General features: G+C 38.2%; 3 protein-coding genes across 3 annotated transcripts; all 3 read right to left on the bottom strand.

Moving 5' to 3' along the window:
• Positions 1-4434: 4434 nt before the first annotated feature.
• On the bottom strand, positions 4435-8656 carry LOC116295245 (2-hydroxyacylsphingosine 1-beta-galactosyltransferase-like). The gene is made up of 5 exons (XM_089032256.1): positions 7940-8656; positions 6657-7281; positions 6261-6467; positions 5237-5525; positions 4435-5161 (listed from the first exon to the last, which is right to left on the bottom strand). Exons 1-5 carry the CDS (start codon positions 8093-8095, stop codon positions 4864-4866), a joined length of 1575 nt encoding a protein of 524 aa, XP_088888382.1. The 5' UTR covers positions 8096-8656; the 3' UTR covers positions 4435-4863.
• A 645-nt stretch (positions 8657-9301) lies between these two features.
• Positions 9302-19743, bottom strand: LOC116295243 (UDP-glucuronosyltransferase 1-2). The gene is made up of 5 exons (XM_089032257.1): positions 19581-19743; positions 11323-11950; positions 10833-11039; positions 10077-10365; positions 9302-9726 (listed from the first exon to the last, which is right to left on the bottom strand). Exons 1-5 carry the CDS (start codon positions 19740-19742, stop codon positions 9444-9446), a joined length of 1569 nt encoding a protein of 522 aa, XP_088888383.1. The 5' UTR covers position 19743; the 3' UTR covers positions 9302-9443.
• A 519-nt stretch (positions 19744-20262) lies between these two features.
• LOC148909883 (2-hydroxyacylsphingosine 1-beta-galactosyltransferase-like) lies at positions 20263-23344 on the bottom strand. The gene is made up of 4 exons (XM_089032258.1): positions 23175-23344; positions 21520-22351; positions 20911-21199; positions 20263-20842 (listed from the first exon to the last, which is right to left on the bottom strand). Exons 1-4 carry the CDS (start codon positions 23334-23336, stop codon positions 20560-20562), a joined length of 1566 nt encoding a protein of 521 aa, XP_088888384.1. The 5' UTR covers positions 23337-23344; the 3' UTR covers positions 20263-20559.
• Between the last annotated feature and the right edge of the window lie 904 nt (positions 23345-24248).

Below are 24248 nucleotides of genomic sequence, written 5' to 3'. Positions count from 1 at the left end.
TCAAAACCATGGGCTATAGTCTATGCTTTTTAGCTGAAAATGGCCTAAAATGACTTATTTTGCACCCTTCATAAATAATGCATATTTTTTCAAAAGGTGTGAAAATGGGTCAAAATCGACCAAAACCATGGGCTATAGTCCATGCTTTTGGGCTGAAAATGGCCAAAAATGACCAATTTTGCAGCCTTCATAAATAATGCATATTTTTTCAAAAGGTGTGAAAATGGGTCAAAATCGACCAAAAGCATGGGCTATAGTCCATGCTTTTGGGCTGAAAATGGCCAAAAATGACCTATTTTGCATCCTTCATAAATAATGCATATTTTTTCAAAAGGTGTGAAAATGGGTAAAAAACGACCAAAACCATGGGCTATAGTCCATGCTTTTGGGCTGAAAATGGCCAAAAATGACCTATTTAGCATCCTTCATGAATAATGCATATTTTTTCAAAAGGTGTGAAAATGGGTCAAAAACAACCAAAACCATGGGCTATATATAGTCCATGCTTTTGGGCTGAAAATGGCCTAAAATGACCTATTTTGCATCCTTCATAAATAATGCATATTTTTTCAAAAGGTGTGAAAATGGATCAAAATCGACCAAAAGCATGGGCTATAGTCCATGCTTTTGGGCTGAAAATGGCCAAAAATGACCTATTTTGCATCCTTCATAAATAATGCATATTTTTTCAAAAGGTGTGAAAATGGGTCAAAATCGACCAAAAACATGGGCTATAGTCTATGCTTTTTGACTAAAAATGGCCTAAAATGACCTATTTTGCATCCTTCATAAATAATGCATATTTTTTCAAAAGGTGTGAAAATGGGTCAAAATCGACCAAAAACATGGGCTATAGTCTATGCTTTTTGACTAAAAATGGCCTAAAATGACCTATTTTGCATCCTTCATGAATAATGCATATTTTTTCAAAAGGTGTGAAAATGGGTCAAAATGGACCAAAAACATGGGCTATAGTCTATGCTTTTTGACTAAAAATGGCCTAAAATGACCTATTTTGCATCCTTCATAAATAATGCATATTTTTTCAAAAGGTGTGAAAATGGGTAAAAAACGACCAAAACCATGGGCTATAGTCCATGCTTTTGGGCTGAAAATGGCCAAAAATGACCTATTTAGCATCCTTCATGAATAATGCATATTTTTTCAAAAGGTGTGAAAATGGGTCAAAATCGATCAAAACCATGGGCTATAGTCTATGCTTTTTAGCTTAAAATGGCCTAAAATGACTTATTTTGCACCCTTCATAAATAATGCATATTTTTTCAAAAGGTGTGAAAATGGGTCAAAATGGACCAAAAACATGGGCTATAGTCCATGCTTTTTGACTAAAAATGGCCTAAAATGACCTATTTTGCATCCTTCATAAATAATGCATATTTTTTCAAAAGGTGTGAAAATGGGTAAAAAACGATCAAAACCATGGGCTATAGTCCATGCTTTTGGGCTGAAAATGGCCAAAAATGACCTATTTTGCATCCTTCATGAATAATGCATTTTTTTCAAAAGGTGTTAAAATGGGTCAAAATCGATCAAAACCATGGGCTATAGTCTATGCTTTTTGGCTGAAAATGGCCTAAAATGACTTATTTTGCACCCTTCATAAATAATGCATATTTTTTCAAGAGGTGTGAAAATGGGTCAAAATCGACCAAAACCTTGGGCTATAGTCCATGCCTTTTGACTAAAAATGGCCAAAAATGAACTATTTTGCATCCTTCATGAATAATGCATATTTTTTCAAAAGGTGTGAAAATGGGTCAAAAACAACCAAAACCATGGGCTATAGTCTATGCTTTTTGACTAAAAATGGCCTAAAATGACCTATTTTGCATCCTTCATAAATAATGCATATTTTTTCAAAAGGTGTGAAAATGGGTAAAAAACGATCAAAACCATGGGCTATAGTCCATGCTTTTGGGCTGAAAATGGCCAAAAATGACCTATTTTGCATCCTTCATGAATAATGCATATTTTTTCAAAAGGTGTGAAAATGGGTCAAAATCGATCAAAACCATGGGCTATAGTCCATGCCTTTTGACTAAAAATGGCCAAAAATGAACTATTTTGCATCCTTCATGAATAATGCATATTTTTTCAAAAGGTGTGAAAATGGGTCAAAAACAACCAAAACCATGGGCTATATATAGTCCATGCTTTTGGGCTGAAAATGGCCTAAAATGACCTATTTTGCATCCTTCATAAATAATGCATATTTTTTCAAAAGGTGTGAAAATGGGTCAAAATCGACCAAAAACATGGGCTATAGTCCATGCTTTTGGGCTGAAAATGGCCAAAAATGACCTATTTTGCATCCTTCATAAATAATGCATATTTTTTCAAAAGGTGTGAAAATGGGTCAAAATCGACCAAAAACATGGGCTATAGTCTATGCTTTTTGACTAAAAATGGCCTAAAATGACCTATTTTGCATCCTTCATAAATAATGCATATTTTTTCAAAAGGTGTGAAAATGGGTCAAAATGGACCAAAAACATGGGCTATAGTCTATGCTTTTTGACTAAAAATGGCCTAAAATGACCTATTTTGCATCCTTCATGAATAATGCATATTTTTTCAAAAGGTGTGAAAATGGGTCAAAATGGACCAAAAACATGGGCTATAGTCTATGCTTTTTGACTAAAAATGGCCTAAAATGACCTATTTTGCATCCTTCATAAATAATGCATATTTTTTCAAAAGGTGTGAAAATGGGTAAAAAACGACCAAAACCATGGGCTATAGTCCATGCTTTTGGGCTGAAAATGGCCAAAAATGACCTATTTAGCATCCTTCATGAATAATGCATATTTTTTCAAAAGGTGTGAAAATGGGTCAAAATCGATCAAAACCATGGGCTATAGTCTATGCTTTTTGGCTGAAAATGGCCTAAAATGACTTATTTTGCACCCTTCATAAATAATGCATATTTTTTCAAAAGGTGTGAAAATGGGTCAAAATCGACCAAAACCATGGGCTATAGTCCATGCTTTTGGGCTGAAAATGGCCAAAAATGACCTATTTTGCACCCTTCATAAATAATGCATATTTTTTCAAAAGGTGTGAAAATGGGTCAAAATCGACCAAAAGCATGGGCTATAGTCCATGCTTTTGGGCTGAAAATGGCCAAAAATGACCTATTTTGCATCCTTCATAAATAATGCATATTTTTTCAAAAGGTGTTAAAATGGGTCAAAATCGACCAAAACCATGGGCTATAGTCCATGCTTTTGGGCTGAAAATGGCCAAAAATGACCTATTTAGCATCCTTCATGAATAATGCATATTTTTTCAAAAGGTGTGAAAATGGGTCAAAATCGATCAAAACCATGGGCTATAGTCTATGCTTTTTGGCTGAAAATGGCCTAAAATGACTTATTTTGCACCCTTCATAAATAATGCATATTTTTTCAAAAGGTGTGAAAATGGGTCAAAATCGACCAAAACCATGGGCTATAGTCCATGCTTTTGGGCTGAAAATGGCCAAAAATGACCTATTTTGCACCCTTCATAAATAATGCATATTTTTTCAAAAGGTGTGAAAATGGGTCAAAATCGACCAAAAGCATGGGCTATAGTCCATGCTTTTGGGCTGAAAATGGCCAAAAATGACCTATTTTGCATCCTTCATAAATAATGCATATTTTTTCAAAAGGTGTGAAAATGGGTCAAAATCGACCAAAAACATGGGCTATAGTCTATGCTTTTTGACTAAAAATGGCCTAAAATGACCTATTTTGCATCCTTCATAAATAATGCATATTTTTTCAAAAGGTGTGAAAATGGGTCAAAATCGACCAAAAACATGGGCTATAGTCTATGCTTTTGGGCTGAAAATGGCCAAAAATGACCTATTTTGCATCCTTCATGAATAATGCATATTTTTTCAAAAGGTGTGAAAATGGGTCAAAATCGATCAAATCCATGGGCTATAGTCTATGCTTTTTGGCTGAAAATGGCCTAAAATGACTTATTTTGCACCCTTCATAAATAATGCATATTTTTTCAAAAGGTGTGAAAATGGGTCAAAATCGACCAAAACCATGGGCTATATATAGTCCATGCTTTTTGACTAAAAATGGCCTAAATTGACCTATTTTGCATCCTTCATAAATAATGCATATTTTTTCAAAAGGTGTGAAAATGGATCAAAATCGAACAAAACCATGGGCTATAATCCATGCTTTTGGGCTGAAAATGGCCAAAAATGACTTATTTTGCACCCTTCATAAATAATGCATATTTTTTCAAAAGGTGTTAAAATGGGTCAAAATCGACCAAAAACATGGGCTATAGTCAATGCTTTTTGACTAAAAATGACCTATTTTGCATCTTTTATGAATAATGCATATGTTTTCAAAAGGTGTGAAAATGGGTTATAATATTTTATTGGTAAAACACGCATATTTTAAATTCACATTACTTATTTGGTTATTAAGAAAAATGATATACTATAAAATCTAATGAAAGGGAATTTAAAGGGATTGTCGATCTTACAATGATGTCTTAATGCTATAACTAAAGTTCGTCTACAGATTTGTACTTTATGTATTGTTTCAATCTTTTTTGTGGATAAATTTGAATTAGTTTAAAAATATTTTGTTCGTAGTATCGTTGTGCAGGATATAAATAATGTTATAACCAAACAGCCTTCAGTAGCCGAGGATGTACTCTTTTACAACTTGTTAAGATGTGTCCTGGAATTTAGAACCGGTGAATACGTTATTATGGTCTAGTTTTTGTTAAACCCTTTTGTTCCACTTCCTATGAGTTGACCTGTACCCAAACAAGACAACAATGCATTTTCCTTTCAAACAATGGCCTTCGTGGGTCATATAAAGTTTGTCAACTAAGTTTATCGTGTCTTTGCTTGACTTTGTTGTTTCTTGACCGACAACACAGCCAACGAACAAACCTAACCATGTACTTGATCAACAAAATCACTGCAAAAACTATCAAGACCAGTAAAAGTACCACATCGACCAGGAAGTACTGGTACCAGGCTAGTTGAGAAGAGTAGGGTCGTAGATGTGCAAGACCACCATGTCTAACAGTGTATTCTATCCAATCAGCTGCCTCCTGTGCTGGGCTATAAGGGCGGTCACTAAGCAGACCAGAAATTCGCTGAGCGTTTTCTTTGAAACTGAAAAAAAGGTGCAAAAAACTTGGTCAAATATTCAGTTTGTCTATTCATTGAAAACGAATCGAAAGTACTCACCTTGGTATTTGAATGACTCGTTGTATGGTGTTGTATATGTCATCAGCCGTGAGGGTCTGGTAGTCTAACCTCAATCCCAGGCCTCTCTCTACCACCAACTCAGCGTTGTCCGGTTGGTCAGCATATAAGGGCAAGGCTACCACAGGAACCCCGCGATATGCTGTTTCGTACAAACTGTTTTGACCCACGTGAGAGACAAAGACTCGTATCTTTGGGTGAGCCAGCAAGTCATTCTGGGGCATCCATTCGACGGGTTTGATGTTAGGACTGAGGGATGATGGGATGTATCCTGCAAAGGAGATTATTTGTCGTTATGTATTATGTATCATTAGTCGTGGCCAAAACGTACTACCGCAATGTACCCTGGGTAATAACTGGTACTACCGCACTGTACCCTGGGTAATAACTGGTACTACCGCAATGTACCCCGGGTAATAACTGGTACTACCACACTGTACCCTGGGTAATAACTGGTACTACCGCAATGTACCCTGGGTAATAACTGGTACTATCGCAGTGCACCCTGGGTAATAACTGGTACTATCGCAGTGCACCCTGGGTAATAACTGGTACTATCACAGTGCACCCGAGGTACCAAGAAGGATTGTTCTTGGATTCCCGTACCGACAACCGTATTGGATTCCCGTCCCGTATTTACTTGGTTTGTTTATCTGTTTCTCTAAAGTTTCAATCAAAATGATATTTTGCTTGTATTTAGAGAGCTAACTAAACAAATCAAGTAAATAATTTGTTTAAAAGTAAGTACATTCGTAACGAAATCCGAGAACAATGTTCGAACTTTTGAGTGATCGTAACACAATCCAATAAGATTTATACCACGTAATGGCTAGCGCCGAAGTTTTCAATTGCAGTGCACCCTGGGTAATAACTGGTACTATCGCATTGTATCCTGGGTAATAACTGGTACTATCGCAATGCACCTTGGTAATAACTGGTAGGATGGCAGTGTACCCTGGGTAATACCTTGCACAGCCGCAATGCACCCTGGTTAATACATTCCTACCTTGTAGTCTCCAGACAACTTTCTGTTTTAATCGTCCAAAAGCTTCAGCCATTATGTCTACTTTATCCTTGTCCAACACTGAAGCCACGTTCGATCCAAAAGACACGATAATGAAACCGTCATCACCAGAACTGTCAATCAACTGCTGAAGATCAGGAGGGAGGGGTTTGACGGGCTGGATATTCAATGGACCAATCAGTTTGAAGCCTGTTAAAAAAGTCAAAAATTTCGAAATTAAGCCAAGAGCAGAGCAAAATTCAAAACGGGACACTTAAAATTCATTCTGTTCTTTTGCATGCTTTGCTTAGGATTTTTGTTGTATTTTAAAGATTTCCTAAGATTTAAATAAAAGTTAATAATTTAATATTGAAATTAATAAAGGATTTTTCCCTCTACCTGGTAGGATAGGGTAGGAATATTCCACTGCAAAATCTGCCAGGAAAAGTGTCAGTTCTGTGTCCATCAAGGAATCCCGGAAGCTCCTCTCTGGTCTGATGTTGTATTTCTGTTTCAGATGATCGAAGTGTCTTGTCAAAAAGGCATCAAAAAGAAGACGCCCTGCAATATACATGATAGTGTTCTTTATTCGCTGAAGGAAATTCATTTTGCCAGGATTATGGCTCATGTGTAGTGGGATATACGAGAGAGTAAATATCGATTCATAAGGAGTGAATACGGAGAGAATCCTGGGCGACATGGGACAGTATTCAATCCTCTTGAGACCAAGATACTCGGCAACTAGTGGCCCACAGAACATCGATGTATCGGTAATGATGACATCAAAATTCTTCAAAGGTTCAAGTAGTTTTGTATCGTTAAGCAAGGCCTCACAGAAGATACGCTGCACCATTGGCATGGAGGTGTTCGACCCTGAGAACATCTCCTTAACAGGACCTTCCTTGATGAGTCTCGCTACCATCAGATTTTCCAGGAAGCCTTGAGGGTACGGTACCTGGTAGACCACGTGAGTGATGCCCTTTGCTGGTTTGATTTTCTGGACTTGGCTGACCAGGATAGTGACCTGGAAAAGAAAGAAATATTAAGAAGAGAGTCAAAAAACATGGAAACCACCTTGGTTTCTTCACAAAGGCTGTAAATGCTATTTTCCCTCATCATCATGATAGAATGGCTTTTTTTAATTTAAAAAAATTGGCAACCCAGGAATAATAACCCGTGTTTTTTTGGCAGTCGTATAATGCCTGAAATCTAATTGAATGACCAACGTGACATTCCTTGCTTTTTTCACGGGAAACTTTGACTATACCACGTTACTCTATATTTGATTGCGTTACGTTATCTTACATCATCAATGACATAATACGATTCTATATTTAGTTTCAATGTCATTTGAAATTCGCAGCTTTGAAAGTGTGATGCCACAAAATCACAAAAAGACTCAACTATTATTTTTACAAACTTCCTACCAGGCGTGAAATCTATAAAATATGTTTTTCAATTTTGTATTTTTTTTCACAATTGTGTAAAACAGTCAAAATTAAATTATTAAAACAATATTGAAGTAAACAATGCTACAATACAGGACAATTGTATGTATGCGTTAAGTTCAACGGTACCTGAATATTTTAAAAAAATTCCAAAATTTTAAGTTAATTTGATTTTTTTTACAAACAACCCGAGAGTCAGAGTAGCTAATATGATGAAGGAGTTAAGGTACTTACTTCATGTCCCCTGCTGACTAACTCTTCAGCTATTCTCTTCATTCCGATGTACTGGCTTCCTCCAAACATTGGGTATCCAACTATCTTAGCTGTCTGTGTTGATTGGATACCAAGAAGGAGAAAGTTAAGACACGAGATCAAAAAAACTTTTTGCATTTTAATTTACGTGTCGTGTTGAGTTCGTTTAAACACTGTTACGTTACGTCTGCGTCGCAGGGTATTTGAGTCAAGTGTACGTGCAGTGAGCCATATTGCAATCTCAGCTCGACCGTAGAAATTCTTTTGTTAGTGAACCAACGCATGTACCGGAAGTAACGTAATTAATTTGCTGTGCCCAATACGTGCAGAATTTACGAGTTCACTATGGCTGTTGTCATGCGATCTGATGAAAACATATTTAAACATGATTTCTAGTTTGAAGGAACTTTTGTGACCTTTGTCCAATGTTTCAGTTGCTTTTATTTTTCTCTGACCAACACCACAGGCTTACCATTGTGTGTCAGTGTGTTGGTTTGGCCGTTCCTTTTAATTTGGAATTCGAAAATGGTCTACACCTTGCTTCAAATTCACAGATTCCTCTTGTATATTCTTCAAAACTAGCCCAACCAACACACTGACACAAAATGGTAAGCCTGTGCCATTACCCAATCTCGTACTCAGAGCCTGCGTTTCTTCTGGCCTGCGGCGAAGAACGAGGGCTCTGGCATAATCCATATTTTGGCGCATGCGCAATTCTCGGAAAGTGATATATAAACGGTCAAAATAAGCAAAGTAAACATTAAATCGAAGTCAAAATCAAAGTCAAAATCTTAGTATAAATTGAAAATCGGGGGGGGGGGGGGGGGGGGGGAATATTTTTTATTTTTGGCAAGTCTTTGAACGCGTGCGCTGTTATACCGGAAGTCCAAGATCCTGGTCTCAAAAAATGGATTATGGCAGAGCCCTCGTTCTTCAACGCAGGCCAGAAGAAACGCAGGCTCTGGGTACGAGATTGGCCAACACCTTTCAGGAAGCTGCGCTTGCGCAATACATACACCAATTTCGTATTCAATGCAAACCGCTGTTTTTGAAGACCACAGGCTCATTCGTACAGGCTTAGCTTTCAAAACATTGGTATTGTTCAGCTTGCACATTCTTTACATTACAGTTAACTTTTGCAAATGGTTTGCTCTTAAACGAGTCTAAGCCTGTGCAGATGAGTTTTCAGTCATAAAACACAGCGGTATTTACCGAATGAGACAATTCAGCTGGTAGGAATGTGTACTTACCTTAACTAATGACTTAACTAGGTAATAAGCTTTTTACATAAATCGAGGCTAGACATTTATAATCGTAACAAATGACATGACGGTAGAGCACAAGTGGATTGCACAATATTTAATAGATAAAAATTAAAATCAATTAAAAATCACATGCAGTTCTTAGGTTTGGAAGATATTCAAATTCTACAGAAAAAATTGAAAAGATTATCGGAACATTCCAGTATAATAAACGAGTGGGAAGGTCACTGAGTCTTGACTTTGTTGTTTCTTGACCGACAACACAGCCAACAAACAAACCTAACCATGTACTTGATCAACAAAATCACTGCAAAAACTATCAAGACCAGGAAAAGTACCACATCGACCAGGAAGTACTGGTACCAGGCTAGTTGAGAAGAGTAGGGTCGTAGATGTGCAAGACCACCATGTCTAACAGTGTATTCTATCCAATCAGCTGCCTCCTGTGCTGGGCTACGAGGGCGGTCACTAAGCAGACCAGAAATTCGCTGAGCGTTTTCTTTGAAACTGAAAAAAATACATTTGCAAATAAAATAAAAAAACACTTTTAGATTTCTGTTAAAAATACTCTAAGTCCTCCCTTTATGAAGTCTGACTGGTTTTCAAAACCAGAATTTCTCTAAGAATTGCAATTTTCTTTATAATGGCTATATTTTTAGTGTTTTTTTAAAGCAGTACCTCCAGACTTCGGATTTTGGCCCCGACACCGTTATCTCAGGATCTACAGATTGATTAGGAGCTACACCGTAGTTGATTAAGCTCTTGCTATGACAAGCACATTTTTTTGATTGGTCCATGTGGGATGCACTATGTATGAATCACCAGTACGTCATAGAACTTCAAATCAATCTATATACCTTGGTTGTTGGATGACTCGTTGTATGGTGTTGTACATATCATCAGCCGTGAGGGTCTGGTAGTCTAAACTCAATCCCATGCCTCTCTCCTCAACCAACAAAGCATTGTCCGGTTGGTCTCCAAATAAGGGCAAAGATACCACAGGAACCCCGCGATATGCTGTTTCGTACAAACTGTTTTGACCCACGTGAGAAACAAAGACTCGTATCTTTGGGTGAGCCAGCAAGTCATTCTGGGGCAGCCAATCAACGGCTTTGATGTTAGGACTGAGGGATGATGGGATATATCCTGCAACGGAAATCAGTTATGTTCCAACCTCATTCCCAGGGCCTTCTCTTCTCGCTTTTTTTCAAGATGGCGGCGCTCGAAGGGAAGACCGTCTAGGACGAGGTTGGTTATGTTCATAACATGAAACCACATTGTCCAAGCAATAGCAATGTTTGGCGATTACTAAAAATAGACATCGCAAAGCCTTGTGAGATCGAAACGCGGACAAACATTGAAAAAAGGCTTTGATTACAAAAGAAGGAAAATATCAGTCGACAAAACCAAAGTTCTTCCTTGAATTGAAAGCGAGACATCGAAATATTGTTGCAACATAGCATGTGCGCTTGGCTCAGCTTGTCCGCATTTCAATTCCATGATGCACAATTATGACGTCATCCTTGGAAAACGCTATTTGATTGGTTCAACGGGTTGTCCTGTGATGCCATAAAAATTTTGGCAATCATACAAAATTTGCCCCAAAATGTTACCTTGTAGTCTCCAGACAACTTTCTGTTTTAATCGTCCAAAAGCGTCAGCCATAATGTCTACTTTATCCTTGTCCAACACTGAAGCCACGTTCGATCCAAAAGACACGATAATGAAACCGTCATCACCAGAACTATCAATCAACTGCTGGAGATCAGGCGGGAGGGGTTTGACGGGCTGGATATTCAATGGACCAATCAGCTTATAGCCTAAATACAAATCAAATGTTGGAAAAGTCAAATGTGGAAATTAAATTTTATCCCACTCATTATCATATGTGAGAGGTCGTTTCAGGGTTTGATCTGTGAGTTAGCCATGCCCTGACTTAGATCAGCTCAGAGGTTGTTTCAGGGTTTGATCTGTGAGTTAGCCATGCCCTGACTTAGATCTGCCCAGAGGTCGTTTCAGGGTTTGATCTGTGAGTTAGCCATGCCCTGACTTAGATCAGCCCAGAGGTCGTTATTTCAAGGTCCTACTTGCGACCACACCTACTTGGTGGAATAGGATGAGGATAATCCACTGCAAAATCTCCCAAAAAGAGCGTCAGTTCCTTGTCCATCATGGCTTCCATTAGGCTCTTTTCTGGCTTGATCTTATATTTTTCTTTCATCTTTACGAATGGTCTAAGCGCGATAATAGGAAAAATAATCTGTCCTACAGTGAAAATCAAAGCGTTCTTCGTTCGCTGTAGGAACGTCATTTTTCCTGGATTGCGAGATAGATAGAGTGGGACGTAGGAAAGAGTGAAGACTGATTCGTAAGGAGTAAAAATGGACAAAAATCTTGGTGAAATAGGACAGTATTCAATCCTTTTAATACCAAGATACTCGGCAACTAGTGGCCCACAGAACATCGATGTATCGGTGATGATGACATCAAAATTCTTCAAAGGTTCAAGTAGTTTCGTATTGTTAAGCAAGGCCTCACAGAAGACGCGTTGTATCGTTATCATACTACTGTTGTTTGAGTGCGAAAGTAGGGATTTTAGGATGCCTCCTTTGATGACAGCGGAGACCAGCAGTTTTTCCAGAAAGCCTTCCTGGAAAGGCACTTGGTAGACTTGATGAGTGATACCCTTTGCTGGCTTGATTTTCTGTACCTGGCTGACTAGAATGGTCACCTGAAAATAACATGAAGTCAAGACTGTCAAAGAATTCTTTTAGTTCTGGTGAATTGGACGTTTGCATGATGACGTCATTTGACTCCCACTACCAAGATGCTTCGCGAATTTTCTTTCTTATCTCAATTTGTATTCCCTCATGAGAATAGTAAGACAATGGGTGCTATTAACTGAACACAAGAAAGTCTGCAAGGGAGTCTGGTAGTAGAGGTCAATGACGCCATCGTGCAAGCGTCCTATTTTCGTGTTAGATATGCATTTTTACAGCGGCCATGTTTGTTTCAGTGTCGGACGCATTGGCGCACGCGCTTACACTTTTCACGGCGTTGTTCAGTAGAAAACAGGGACCTTAAGATGCAGGACGGCAAGGACGACGACAACGGCAAGCAAACAATAAGCACTACTTGCGCTATTCAATAGACTCTGGTTGGAATGTACGAAATACTCTACATCATTGCCGTCTTATACTGAAAGTAAGACGTGAAATGTCCTATTTTTACGTAGTAAAGAGAACGGCTACGCCAAATGCTCATGTTTGCTAATTTTCGTTTTAAGTAAAGCGCTCCCAAAAGCGCTCATTTAATTCTAAAGCGGGGATACTTATTGAGTGAAATACTAGGTAAACACGAAGTAATAATACAATAGAAGGTTGAAGCGCTTCGATCTCGTCGACGCTGTTTCCCGCGTTCCGCGTTCAAGCGCTCCCAAAAGACGTCATTTAACTCTAAAACGGGGATGCTTATTGAGTAAAATACTAGGTAAACACGAAATAATAATACAATAGAAGGTTGAAGCGCCTCGATTTCGTCGACGCTGTTTCCCGCGTTGCCGTCCTGCAGCTTTTAAAGGTCTCTGTTAACGTCTATCGTGCTTGGCTAGGTCTAACTGGGAGAATTCTCGTCAAATCGATATACAACCGATCTCTTGAAAATTTTATATAGCATTATAATCTTCATTGTTTTTAAGCAGTTTAAGAGCGGCTGTCCAGAAATATCGAGCACGGGGCGGCCACAGTCAAAAAATAAAAGTCCTTTATTTTTGGTCTGTAGACACTGTTTGATGAGTTTATGAACGTACTAGGGTCGGTTTTTCGATCTACGTAAAAAATCCGGATTTTTTTGAAAAAAACGATTTCACCCCGTGTCGGTCTAAAAATAGATCAAGAAACGACTGCGAATTATGCTTTCAAAAACATTCTCGCTCCAGGTGAAAACCCAAGTTACAATCAAATTTGCAACTGAATTCAAGAAAAGGGGTGTTGAACAATTGTTCCAGGTGATTTTAGACTTTTTAGACTAAACTTTAGATAGAAAAAATTGCATTCTTCCAGCACAGTTATTCACAGTCTCGATTTTACCTCACATTTATAAAAGCGATTTTTCGCATGTGGCCATTCTCCAATTTTTACAAAACTCAAGCTGTACAATGTTCAAATGATAGAATAACACGAACTACAAAAATTAGTTTGGGTTTTTCCACAGGCCGTATGAAAACTTTATGCGAAGTTGGAAAAATTTGCCATGTAAATATGCAAATTAGCAGTTTGTTTACATCTCCCACACCACAGATCACGGCCGCGAAAAAAGTCATCTAAAATAGTTTTAACAGCTTATTAATCCACACATCAGCCTATCTAAGGACTATCTAAGCATGATTGGCCTTTGTTATTATTTTAAACGATTATTTGTTGAAGTTAAGCCTACACTTCCGGTGTTGAAGACACTCAGCTTGCTTGCCTCGGTAGCATTCCATCGGTGCGTAGTAAACTTAGTAATCATGAATGACTGTTAACATGCTCTATAAACGTTACTATTCCTCACTAGTGGTATCCAGCTTATCACAGTATTTTCACATACTGAGTATGCTTGAAAAATTGCATTACTTTGTAAATAAGCAGGGATCAAACCTGTCAAAGCGGATTATGTGAGCTGATGGCGTGAAAAAAACAACAGTTTGCGCGGAGCCGGATGTGACGTCGTTTGGTACAGTACGTTTTTTATTGCCTGAACATCTTGTGATTTTGCATAAACTAAAGAGAATCACTCGTTATCAAGACTCTCTATGAGCTTTCAATGAAATTGTTTTTTACGACAAAAAGACCCCGATTTGAATAAGGCTGCGTTCATATTGTATAGCAGAAGGGGTTGGGGCAGATGAAATCTTTAAATGACAAAACAATTCTTAAGACCACCCAAAAGTCTCCCAAAAAATAATATACCCCCCCCCCCTGGCAAACTCTCGTAGCTTCTTCTAAAAATTTTGCATCCCCCCCATTTCTCTGAAAAAAGTTTTTCAACCCACCCACCCCCCCTTTTTATTGGTAAAACGTTTTCCGATCCCCCCTAAATTTCATCTGCCCCCCCCCCCCTCACCACCACTCTCTGCAATACATTATGAACGCATCCTAATGTCTCATGGAATTCAGACATCAAAGAACTAGTTTATATAATAAGTTAACTGGAATCATCGAACCACATCCCACATCGATTTGCAATCAAGTAGCTTGCGTCCCTCGTGTTGTTCGACTTAACAAAGTCAATTCTTCCATTCGTAAGATAACTTCACTCTCTTCCTTGGCCTCCCCAAGACTATTTCTATATGTGTAAGGGACTGGTCATAAAGTATGGTAGGTTGGGGGGGGGGGGGGGGGGGGGGGTTGGGGGGCAAAATCAGGGGATGGGTCACATAATTTTGAACTCCTTAAAAGGGGCGGGCTGTTGATAAAATTTGACAACTAAAATGGGTGGGCCTGCAATTTTGCTTCTAAACTGGTTTTGGGTCATCAGGATTTTCAGCATCATTTTATGTGGGCCACGATAAAAAACACTGATTCTATTCTGATTTTGCCAACCCCCACCCCCCCTATATTTTATGACCAGTCCCTAATCAATGATGTAGTAGCGTCAAGCTTGCACAATTTCACGACTGAGCACTGCGCAAATAGTCATGGCGTCGTATAGACCGTATATATTAGTCAATGTAATGCTAGCAATCCACCAACCTTCCTGAACCAACAGTAAGAAAAACACCAGTCTCTTTTAACACAGTTTTCGATCCACTTTTGCTCAAACCCCACTCTGCTTTTGGATTCCTTTTGACATCGGCTTTGTGCTGAGAAAGAGTTACGGGTACAGAACAATTCGCTGATGTCCGTTTCCAGCTGACGCCCAAACGCACGGTGATTCCGACAGATTGTAAGGCTGTCTATGTTTCTAGAGGGCTCAAAAATACAAACTCTTGCGAGAATTAATTCGACCTCGGTTTCAACTTCAAATATACTAAAACATCGTTTGTCCTCGGCGATATCCCGTTTACATCTTGTCAAAGGAACGTTAGTGACAGATCTACCTCTTTCTTTTGGGTCAAACCCACAATGACCACCAATGATAGCTTGAAAAGAACATGATTCACGAGCCTCCATAACTGATGCTCACCATAATTTAAAAATTTTTTTTATACTGACTATAAACACTTTGTTAAATGTTGCTTTTATTTTTGTCTACCTGGTAATGTACAACAAATTTTTGGAATTTGATTGAAACTATCAAATTTCTACCCTGGTCCCAGAGGCTCGACGATTTTTCTCCCGGGCACGTATATTTTGAGCCGCGAAGCGGTGAGCGAGCTGCGAAGCAGCGAGACCTCGTCGGAGCCTCTGGTAGGAACCGCATAGTTGATTGATCAGGCCGCACCAATAGAATTACAGATTGCTCAAAATTGTTCTGGTTCACTGATTGGCTGATTTGAAGTCCAGTTTGTGATTGGCTAAATTATTTGTAATGAAGGGTAGGGAGGTACAAGTATACATTGCTCATTATCTTATGTCAGTTTGTTTGTAATGTCAAGAGATTTCAAGGTGTTATTTTATAGTTCTAGCTACAGTGAACATTTCTCGATGCCACATTGTATATCCGAAGCGCTATTCGACGAAATATTGTCAACAACGCTTCAAAAACGGTTTGAGAACATTGAAACGTTATCGGAAGAGCAAAAGACAAGGAGAACAAAGGTCATTGACGATACTAACTGAACAGGGTACAGAGGTTAGCTTGATAATTTCACGCAATAACCATTGAAAGCCGATTTTAAAATCAATATCCATTATAGAGTTGGTGAGTGTGTGTAGTCATTTATACGAGTTTCTCCCTTTGACTACCGATAAAATACAATAAAAAATACAATAAATATCTACAAGGCCTAGGCAACTAATCAGTAACACAAAGCCAAGGAGGTGAATTCTTGGTCTTCCAGACGTAATACTACATTTGCAAAGTCGACAGGACTTTGAAGGATGTGAGATTGCGCTTTTCAATGGAGTATTTTTGTTTGAATTTCGTTCACAATTGGTTGCGATTCGTGTTGCTGAATGTAAACACCAGACTGTCACTTTGACATATTTGGACACGTGTACATGACAAAAGCACTTAGGTGGACTCCGCAAAGTTATTTTGGTCAACTACAACCTCCCCTCCCTAAATACCAAAAACGCCACGGGGATCTCTTGTGTGATTGGTTAGTTCTAAATGATTGATTGACACTTTGATTTAGCATGGAAATGAGGTTGTATGCGGTTCCTACCAGAGGCTCCGACGAGGTCTCGCTGCTTCGCAGCTCGCTCACCGCTTCGCGGCTCAAAATATACGTGCCCGGGAGAAAAATCGTCGAGCCTCTGGGACCAGGGTATCAAATTTCTGGACATTTCGGCCACACACGCGTCATGTTCAGATCACAGTTCTATCAAATCGCACTATCGACATAAAATGTTATGTATGTATGTATACTTTAAAATGTATTTTCTTTTTTCTCATAGTCTTATATCAGATTTACGCTTCCACGAAACCAGGCGAGTCTATCATACATTCGATCTATTGTACAGCCATGAAGCTAGTGGGGTAGGGGAGGGGGAATTGTATATCAGGCTACAACTGCACTCATTATACATGTAACCAATTTTAAACATGACTTCGATCAAGCAAGAAAATATATGACAGCTAAAAAAAAAACAAATCTTGATAATGAGTGATTCTCTTTAGTTTATGCCAAATCACAAGATGTTCAGGCAATAAAAAACGTACTGTACCAAACGACGTCACGTCCGGCTCCGCGCAAACTGTCGTTTGTCACGCCATCAGCTCACATAATCCGCTTTGACAGGTTTGATCCCTGCTTATTTACAAAGTAATGCAATTTTTCAAGCATACTCAGTATGTGAAAATACTGTGATAAGCTGGATACCACTAGTGAGGAATAGTAACGTTTATAGAGCATGTTAACAGTCATTCATGATTACTAAGTTTACTACGCACCGATGGAATGCTACCGAGGCAAGCAAGCTGAGTGTCTTCAACACCGGAAGTGTAGGCTTAACTTCAACAAATAATCGTTTAAAATAATAACAAAGGCCAATCATGCTTAGATAGTCCTTAGATAGGCTGATGTGTGGATTAATAAGCTGTTAAAACTATTTTAGATGACTTTTTTCGCGGCCGTGATCTGTGGTGTGGAGATGTAAACAAACTGCTAATTTGCATATTTACATGGCAAATTTTTCCAACTTCGCATAAAGTTTTCATACGGCCTGTGGAAAAACCCAAACTAATTTTTGTAGTTCGTGTTATTCTATCATTTGAACATTGTACAGCTTGAGTTTTGTAAAAATTGGAGAATGGCCACATGCGAAAAATCGCTTTTATAAATGTGAGGTAAAATCGAGACTGTGAATAACTGTGCTGGAAGAATGCAATTTTTTCTATCTAAAGTTTAGTTTAAAACGTCTAAAATCACCTGGAACAATTGTTCAACACCCCTTTTCTTGAATTCAGTTGCAAATTTGATTGTAACTTGGGTTTTCACCTGGAGCGAGAATGTTTTTGAAAGCGTAATTCGCAGCCGTTTCTTGAGCAATTTTTAGACCGACACGGGGTGAAATCGTTTTTTTCAAAAAAATCCGGATTTTTCACGTAGATCGAAAAACCGACCCTAGTACGTTCATAAACTCATCAAACAGTGTCTACAGACCAAAAATGAAGGACTTTTATTTTTTTGATTGTGGCCACAAATTTTCGATTTTGAATTGCTCGATATTTCTGGACAGTCGCTCTTAAAACTTTTATGATATGTATTATCATTATTATTATTGTTATTATTATTATTGTTGTTATTATTATTATTGTTATTATTACTCGGGCTTTCAAAGAAATGCCCGAGTTATAAATTGGGCTTTATTTGCGTTCTGTCACAAATCGCAGTTGCGTTCAAAGCGCATGCGCAAGTTCTATGCGCGTGCGTAGCATGCGCCACATAAGCACATGGTCTAGCAATGGCGGAATTTTTCAAGGTTACGTCAGAAGGATGACAGTGTTCACGAAGAATTCTTTCGATTTTCTGCTATGAAGCCCGAGTTCACGCAGATATGCGTCTCGTTATTATATTATTATCAATATAAATATTATAAATAAATCTTATCTTCCTTATAATTATTATTATTCATTATTATTACATAATATCATCTATATAAGTATAATGTAACTTTTGCATCAGTGACTCCTCCATACTATAGTGATTGCGTTACTGATCGTCTGTATACATGATAAGATAGACATATATCGGTTCAATGCGTGCAACTAATGATTTGCAATTAGTGAATAATTATCATTTATTATACAATCTGTTGTCGTAAATCAAATAAACCATTATAGAAAAAAAAAAAAAAAAGGATTTACAGAAATAAAACAAATTTGGTAGATAAAAATCTTTGACAAAACTCAAAACTTAACCAAGCTCTTTGGTCAATTTTCAACATGTATGTTAGCGACAAATTTTATCTTATAGCTCTAGGAATAATACCTCTAATCCTTACAGAAAATCAAACACTTCAATCAACTTTGAAATTGCCTTTTTTAGGCCAGCCAGTACAGACACTGTACAGACTCATGTGGGATTCTGGAGGGATTCTATAGCTATGTCGTAATACTTGCAATATGAGCAGCCAAGCCGTTCTAAAGCCCATACATCCATTTTTCTTTTTGAGTTTTAAGAATCCGTATCCGACTGTGAGTGACTGATCGCTATTGTGCTTTTTTTCTTCTAATTTAGCATTCATGACATATTATAAAATATTTAGGTCATACAGTGACTTCAGAAATTCTATGCCAACATATTACAAAATCCTTGTTTTCTTTAAATTTCTGAATGATCTTGCCATGCATTTTGAATAACAATCATCATTACAAAGACATTTATACAGTGTTTAAATTTCATAAAGTTGCATAATTGCCTAAAACGAGCAAGTTTGCCTTGAATGGTCTTTTAACCAAAAATCATTAAAATAATATTGAAGTAAATGATGTTAAAATGCAGGGCAATAAAATGCGTAAAGTTTAAAGGTTACCTGGATATCAAAGAAATGTCTTGCCTAAAACGAGCAAGTTTGCCTTGAATGGTCTTTTAACCAAAAATCATTAAAATAATATTGAAGAAAAAGATGTTAAAATGCAGGGCAATAAAATGCGTAAAGTTTAATGGTTACCTGGATATCAAAGAAATGCAAAATTTTAAATCAATTTGATTTTTTTTACAAACAACACGAGAGTCAGAGTAGCTAATATGATGAAGGAGTTAAGGTACTTACTTCATGTCCCCTGCTGACTAACTCTTCAGCTATTCTCTTCATTCCGATGTACTGGCTTCCTCCAAACATTGGGTATCCAACTATCTTAGCTGTATGTGAAGGTTGGATACCAAGAAGGAGAAAGTTAAGACACGAGATGAGAAAGAACCTGATATCCGCCATGTTATGGATATTTTTTTCACGCACGGTTTGTCACTCATGCTGTGCGTGACTCGGCATTTTTTCAACATGAATATTGATGCCGTAAAATAATATGCCCTAAATTAGAATACAATAATAACTACCTCTGCGGGGGGGATGGAGATATTGACTCGTAGTCTCCAAAATCTTAGGCAGCCCAAACAAGGTTTCTGTGTATGTTTTTTTGAGAGGATGTATAGGATAGCAGGATGGAGGATAGTATAATGATATGACACAAAGATAGGATAAAGATATGTAACACAGGCAGCCCAAACAAGCCTTATAGGAGTTCGTAACGTTTTCGCAGCCTGCTGTCAAAGTTTCAGAATACTCTTTTTGGGCTGCCTATGGTTCATCATAGATCAATATTTGGAAAAATAAACTAAAAAATATATAAGAACAATGACATTTTAACGAATATCGAGGATTGGAATACTAGGGATAACAAATAGGGAGAAAAGTACCAAATTTTGAAGAGAAAAAGATCACTAACTTAACGTATGTACTGTAAAAGCGCAGCCAAGATCAACGAACCAGTTACTATAATTACTGATCTTATCAAAATCCATTGTTTTCAGTCTGCATTATCCCAACGAATGCATAGAGGAAAATCAGAAATATTTAGTTCATTCATTATTGGCTTTGTTTCTATGATAAACAAGCTAGAAAGAAAACAATTGGATTTTGATAAGAACAATAATTATACTAGATAATCACTTCGGCACTACGCCCTCAGCTGCCTGCATTATACCTACGAATGCTGCGTGCCTCAGTAATTATCTATTAAATAATGTGACATTTACTGAGTCTTGACTTTGTTGTTTCTTGACCGACAACACAGCCAACAAACAAACCTAATCATGTACTTAATCAACAAAATCACTGCAAAAACTATCAAGACCAGGAAAAGTACCACATCGACCAGGAAATACTGGTACCAGGCTAGTTGAGAAGAGTAGGGTCGTAGATGTGCAAGACCACCATGTCTAACAGTGTATTCTATCCAATCAGCTGCCTCCTGTGCTGGGCTACGAGGGCGGTCACTAAGCAGACCAGAAATTCGCTGAGAGTTTTCTTTGAAACTGAAAAAAGTTGAAAAAGTTGGTCAAATATTCAGATTATCTATTGAAAACGAAAAGAAAGTAGTTACCTTGGTTGTTGGATGACTCGTTGTATAGTGTTGTAAATAGCATCTATCGTTAGCGTTTCGTAGTCTAAACTCAGACCCAGGCCTTTCTCTACCAACAGCCCTGCATTATCGAACTGATCTCCAAATAATGGTAAAGCCACCACAGGAACTCCACGATATGCTGCTTCGTATAGACTATTAAGACCACAATGAGAGACAAAGACTCGTATCTTTGGGTGAGCCAGCAAGTCATTCTGGGGCAGCCAATCAACGGGCTTTATGTTAGGACTGAGGGATGATGGGATATAACCTGCAACAACGATTAAATACCGCTATGCATCACGGGTAAAACTTGATTAAGGTGGTTTGTAGCGCTCGCCTCTCACCAATGCGACCCGTGTTCAAACCTCGTCGTATGTGAGTCGAGCTGTTTATTGGTTCTCTCCTGCGCTTCGAGGGTTTTTCTCTGCTGAGTTCTCCTGTTTTCCTCCCTCCTCAAAAATCCACTTCTAAATTCTAATTCGATCTAGAAAGCGCGCATGTGAGCATATGCAATATATTAAAATATGCACGTTACAAATATATTTTATTTTTTACTTTAGCAATGCACCCTGGTTAAGACATTCCTACCTTGTAGTCTCCAGACAACTTTCCGTTTTAATCGTCCAAAAGCTTCAGCCATAATGTCTACTTTATCCTTGTCCAACACTGAAGCCACGTTCGATCCAAAAGACACAATAATGAAACCGTCGTCACCAGAACTGTCAATCAACTGCTGGAGATCAGGGGAGAGGCGTTCGACGGGCTGGATATTCAATGCACCAATCATCTTTTGATTTGGAAGAATTGGATGTGGGTAGTCTAATGCAAAATCCCCAAGGTATAGAGTCAATTCTTTGTCTGCCATAGACTCCAGGTAACCTCTATGCATTTTGATATTGTATTTCTGTTTTAGTTGGTCAAAACGCCTCACTAAAAAGAAGTGAACACCTAGACAGCTAACCATGAAGACTAGAGAGTTCTTAGTTCGCTGGAGGAAGTTCATCTTGGTAGGATTTCGGGACATGACTTGTGGGACGTACGAAAGAGTAAAAAGCGAATGATAAGGCGTAAACAGGGAGACCAGTCTAGGAGGCGTAGGGCAGTATTCAACTCTCCTGATATTTAAATAATCAGCAATAATCGGACCACAGAACATCGATGTGTCTGTTATGATGACGTCAAAATTCTTGAGAGAGTTAAGGCGTTTAGTGTCGTTTAGCAAGGCTTCACAAAATATTTGTACCATGGCAGGCATACTGGTGTTGGAACTTGTAAAGATTGTTTTCACAGTTCCTTCCTTGATGATCTTGCTCGCCATACTCTTTTCCAGGAACCCTTCCTGGAAAGGAACCTTGTAGACAGAGTAGTTGATTCCTTTGGATGGTTTCAGTTTTTGAGCTGAACTGACAAGAAGCGTGACCTGGAAAAGAATATACCAAATTGGCTTTTTTTCTAGTTCCCGAGATTTGAGGGGCACTTTGCATAAGGGGCGAGGGTCAAAACAATGTTCCAAAATAGGGACCCGATTATATGAAATAAGGTGGTGGTTACCAGTAGCATACATGCAGACAGACAGTCCATTCATTTCTGCGATTTGGCTTTTAGTTTTTGGAGATATTTTGGGACAAAATCTAATATTTCACTTCCAGAGGTGGTGGGTACCAGGTAACACCACCCCTCCCCCCTAAATCGGGTACCGTGAGATGACAATTGTTTTGCCCTCATCTCTAAATGCAATAGCTAGCTTGTTATTCTTCACTGCACATGAAACGTATAAGGGATATTACATGGGCGCGCAGAGATACGAAATTTATCTTCGAGTGTTGAAAAGATCTCTCACGAGTGGTCTCACTGAGACTAAACTAGACTAAACTTGTCATCATTAAAAGAAACATACTTAGAGTGCAAACAATTAATCCGTGAAACACAAAGTACTAAATAGTACAAAATAGTGCTAATTAAACAATTGAAAACAATAGAACTTGCATGAAATTGTGCTATTTAGTATTACTAAAGTTTCACGGTTATATTGTTTCCACTCTACTAAGAAGACTTATATAAGTATATAATGAAAGTCAAGGCCCTTAGACGTGCCCACTGGCTAATGTCATACCCTCTTTACGTCTTTTTCTTATTGCCACTCTAATTTTTTTTATTTAATGGAGCAAATTTGGAAAATATTTTTGCCGAACCGAGGGGCAAAGTAGCTGATGAAGTTAAATGAAGCTAATAACGGTACTTACTTCATGTCCCCTGCTGACTAACTCTTCAGCTATTCTCTTCATTCCGATGTACTGGCTTCCTCCAAACATTGGGTACCCAACTATCTTAGCTGTATGTGCAGGTTGGATACCAAGAAGGAGAAAGTTAAGACACGAGATGAGAAAGAACCTGATATCCGCCATGTCGTGGATATTTTGTCACGCACGGTTTGTCACCCATGTTGTGCGTGACTCAGCATTTGTTCATTATGAATACACTTATTTCAATAAAGTTAGTCACCTGAAAAGCTATAAAGCTGAGGCCGACAAGGATTATGAGTAGATTCATTTATCACGTTCAACCGCTTGATAACTGTTCATGGACTTGCGAATCTTTTACCGGTTACAGTCTCACCTCTTCTGAGCATCATCGAGCTGCAGTTTGTATTAAAAAAGCTTTGTATATATGATTACCAGAGACTTCGATTTTTTGGGCGAGAAGGATCTGGTTACGAGAATTATGTGAGAATATATCGCCTATTTTCTTTAGTTTTATGACATTAGGCATGGTGTCACTCCTTTTGGAGTTAATGCTTCTTTTTAATTCTCCTCTGATTATTATTCTTATAATTAGGTTTTCATGTCATATCTTATCTCTTCTAGTTTTGATCCTGCATCTGCTCGGATATTAAGTCTCTTGCATTGTAGACAATTTCTACAGATAATTAAAAGGGACTTCGCACTTCTAATCAAGTAGAATGCTGCTCACGCTGTTTGATACTGAATGTACTGTCAGATCAAAATGGAAATTGAACTCATTTTGTCTGCCCACCGCTCAGCTGTACGGTGAGAGGGGAATGAAAATAGAGTATGCAGTTTTCTTACACGGTATAGTAGTAACGCTAATGACTGGCTGGCCAGAACGAAATAAAAAAAAGACATGCCATGTTTTTTGTACTGTTTAATAAACCAATGATGGCTACGAAAGCCGTGAACAACAAGAAGAAAAACCCTTTCAACTTCAGTCTCCTGTGACTAAGTAGTAATAAGTTTTGACTAATACTTGACCAATTAATAAAGACTAATTACCAACAGTTAGATCATTGGACTAACATT

This window comes from Actinia tenebrosa, unplaced genomic scaffold (assembly GCF_029948245.1).
Source record: "Actinia tenebrosa isolate PJP-AT-01 unplaced genomic scaffold, QUT_ActTen_1.0 PGA_scaffold1__47_contigs__length_23844297, whole genome shotgun sequence".
Lineage (NCBI taxonomy): Eukaryota > Metazoa > Cnidaria > Anthozoa > Actiniaria > Actiniidae > Actinia > Actinia tenebrosa.
The sequence above is the reverse complement of the archived record's forward strand: the minus strand, read 5'-3'. Positions and strand labels throughout refer to the sequence as shown.

Coding starts and splice junctions, on each gene's coding strand:
- LOC148909883 (XM_089032258.1), bottom strand. CDS start 23,336: ATGGCGGATATCAGGTTCTTTCTCATCTCGTGTCTTAACTTTCTCCTT. Junction 22,352..23,174: donor TAGTCAGCAGGGGACATGAA/GTAAGTACCGTT, acceptor ATTCTTTTCCAG/GTCACGCTTCTTGTCAGTTC. Junction 20,843..20,910: donor CGAGTCATCCAACAACCAAG/GTAACTACTTTC, acceptor AACTTTTTTCAG/TTTCAAAGAAAACTCTCAGC.
- LOC116295245 (XM_089032256.1), bottom strand. CDS start 8,095: ATGCAAAAAGTTTTTTTGATCTCGTGTCTTAACTTTCTCCTTCTTGGT. Junction 6,468..6,656: donor TTCCTACCCTATCCTACCAG/GTAGAGGGAAAA, acceptor CTTTTTTAACAG/GCTTCAAACTGATTGGTCCA. Junction 5,162..5,236: donor CGAGTCATTCAAATACCAAG/GTGAGTACTTTC, acceptor CCTTTTTTTCAG/TTTCAAAGAAAACGCTCAGC.
- LOC116295243 (XM_089032257.1), bottom strand. CDS start 19,742: ATGGCGGATATCAGGTTCTTTCTCATCTCGTGTCTTAACTTTCTCCTT. Junction 11,040..11,322: donor TCCTCATCCTATTCCACCAA/GTAGGTGTGGTC, acceptor ATTTGTATTTAG/GCTATAAGCTGATTGGTCCA. Junction 10,366..10,832: donor AGTTGTCTGGAGACTACAAG/GTAACATTTTGG, acceptor TTTCCGTTGCAG/GATATATCCCATCATCCCTC.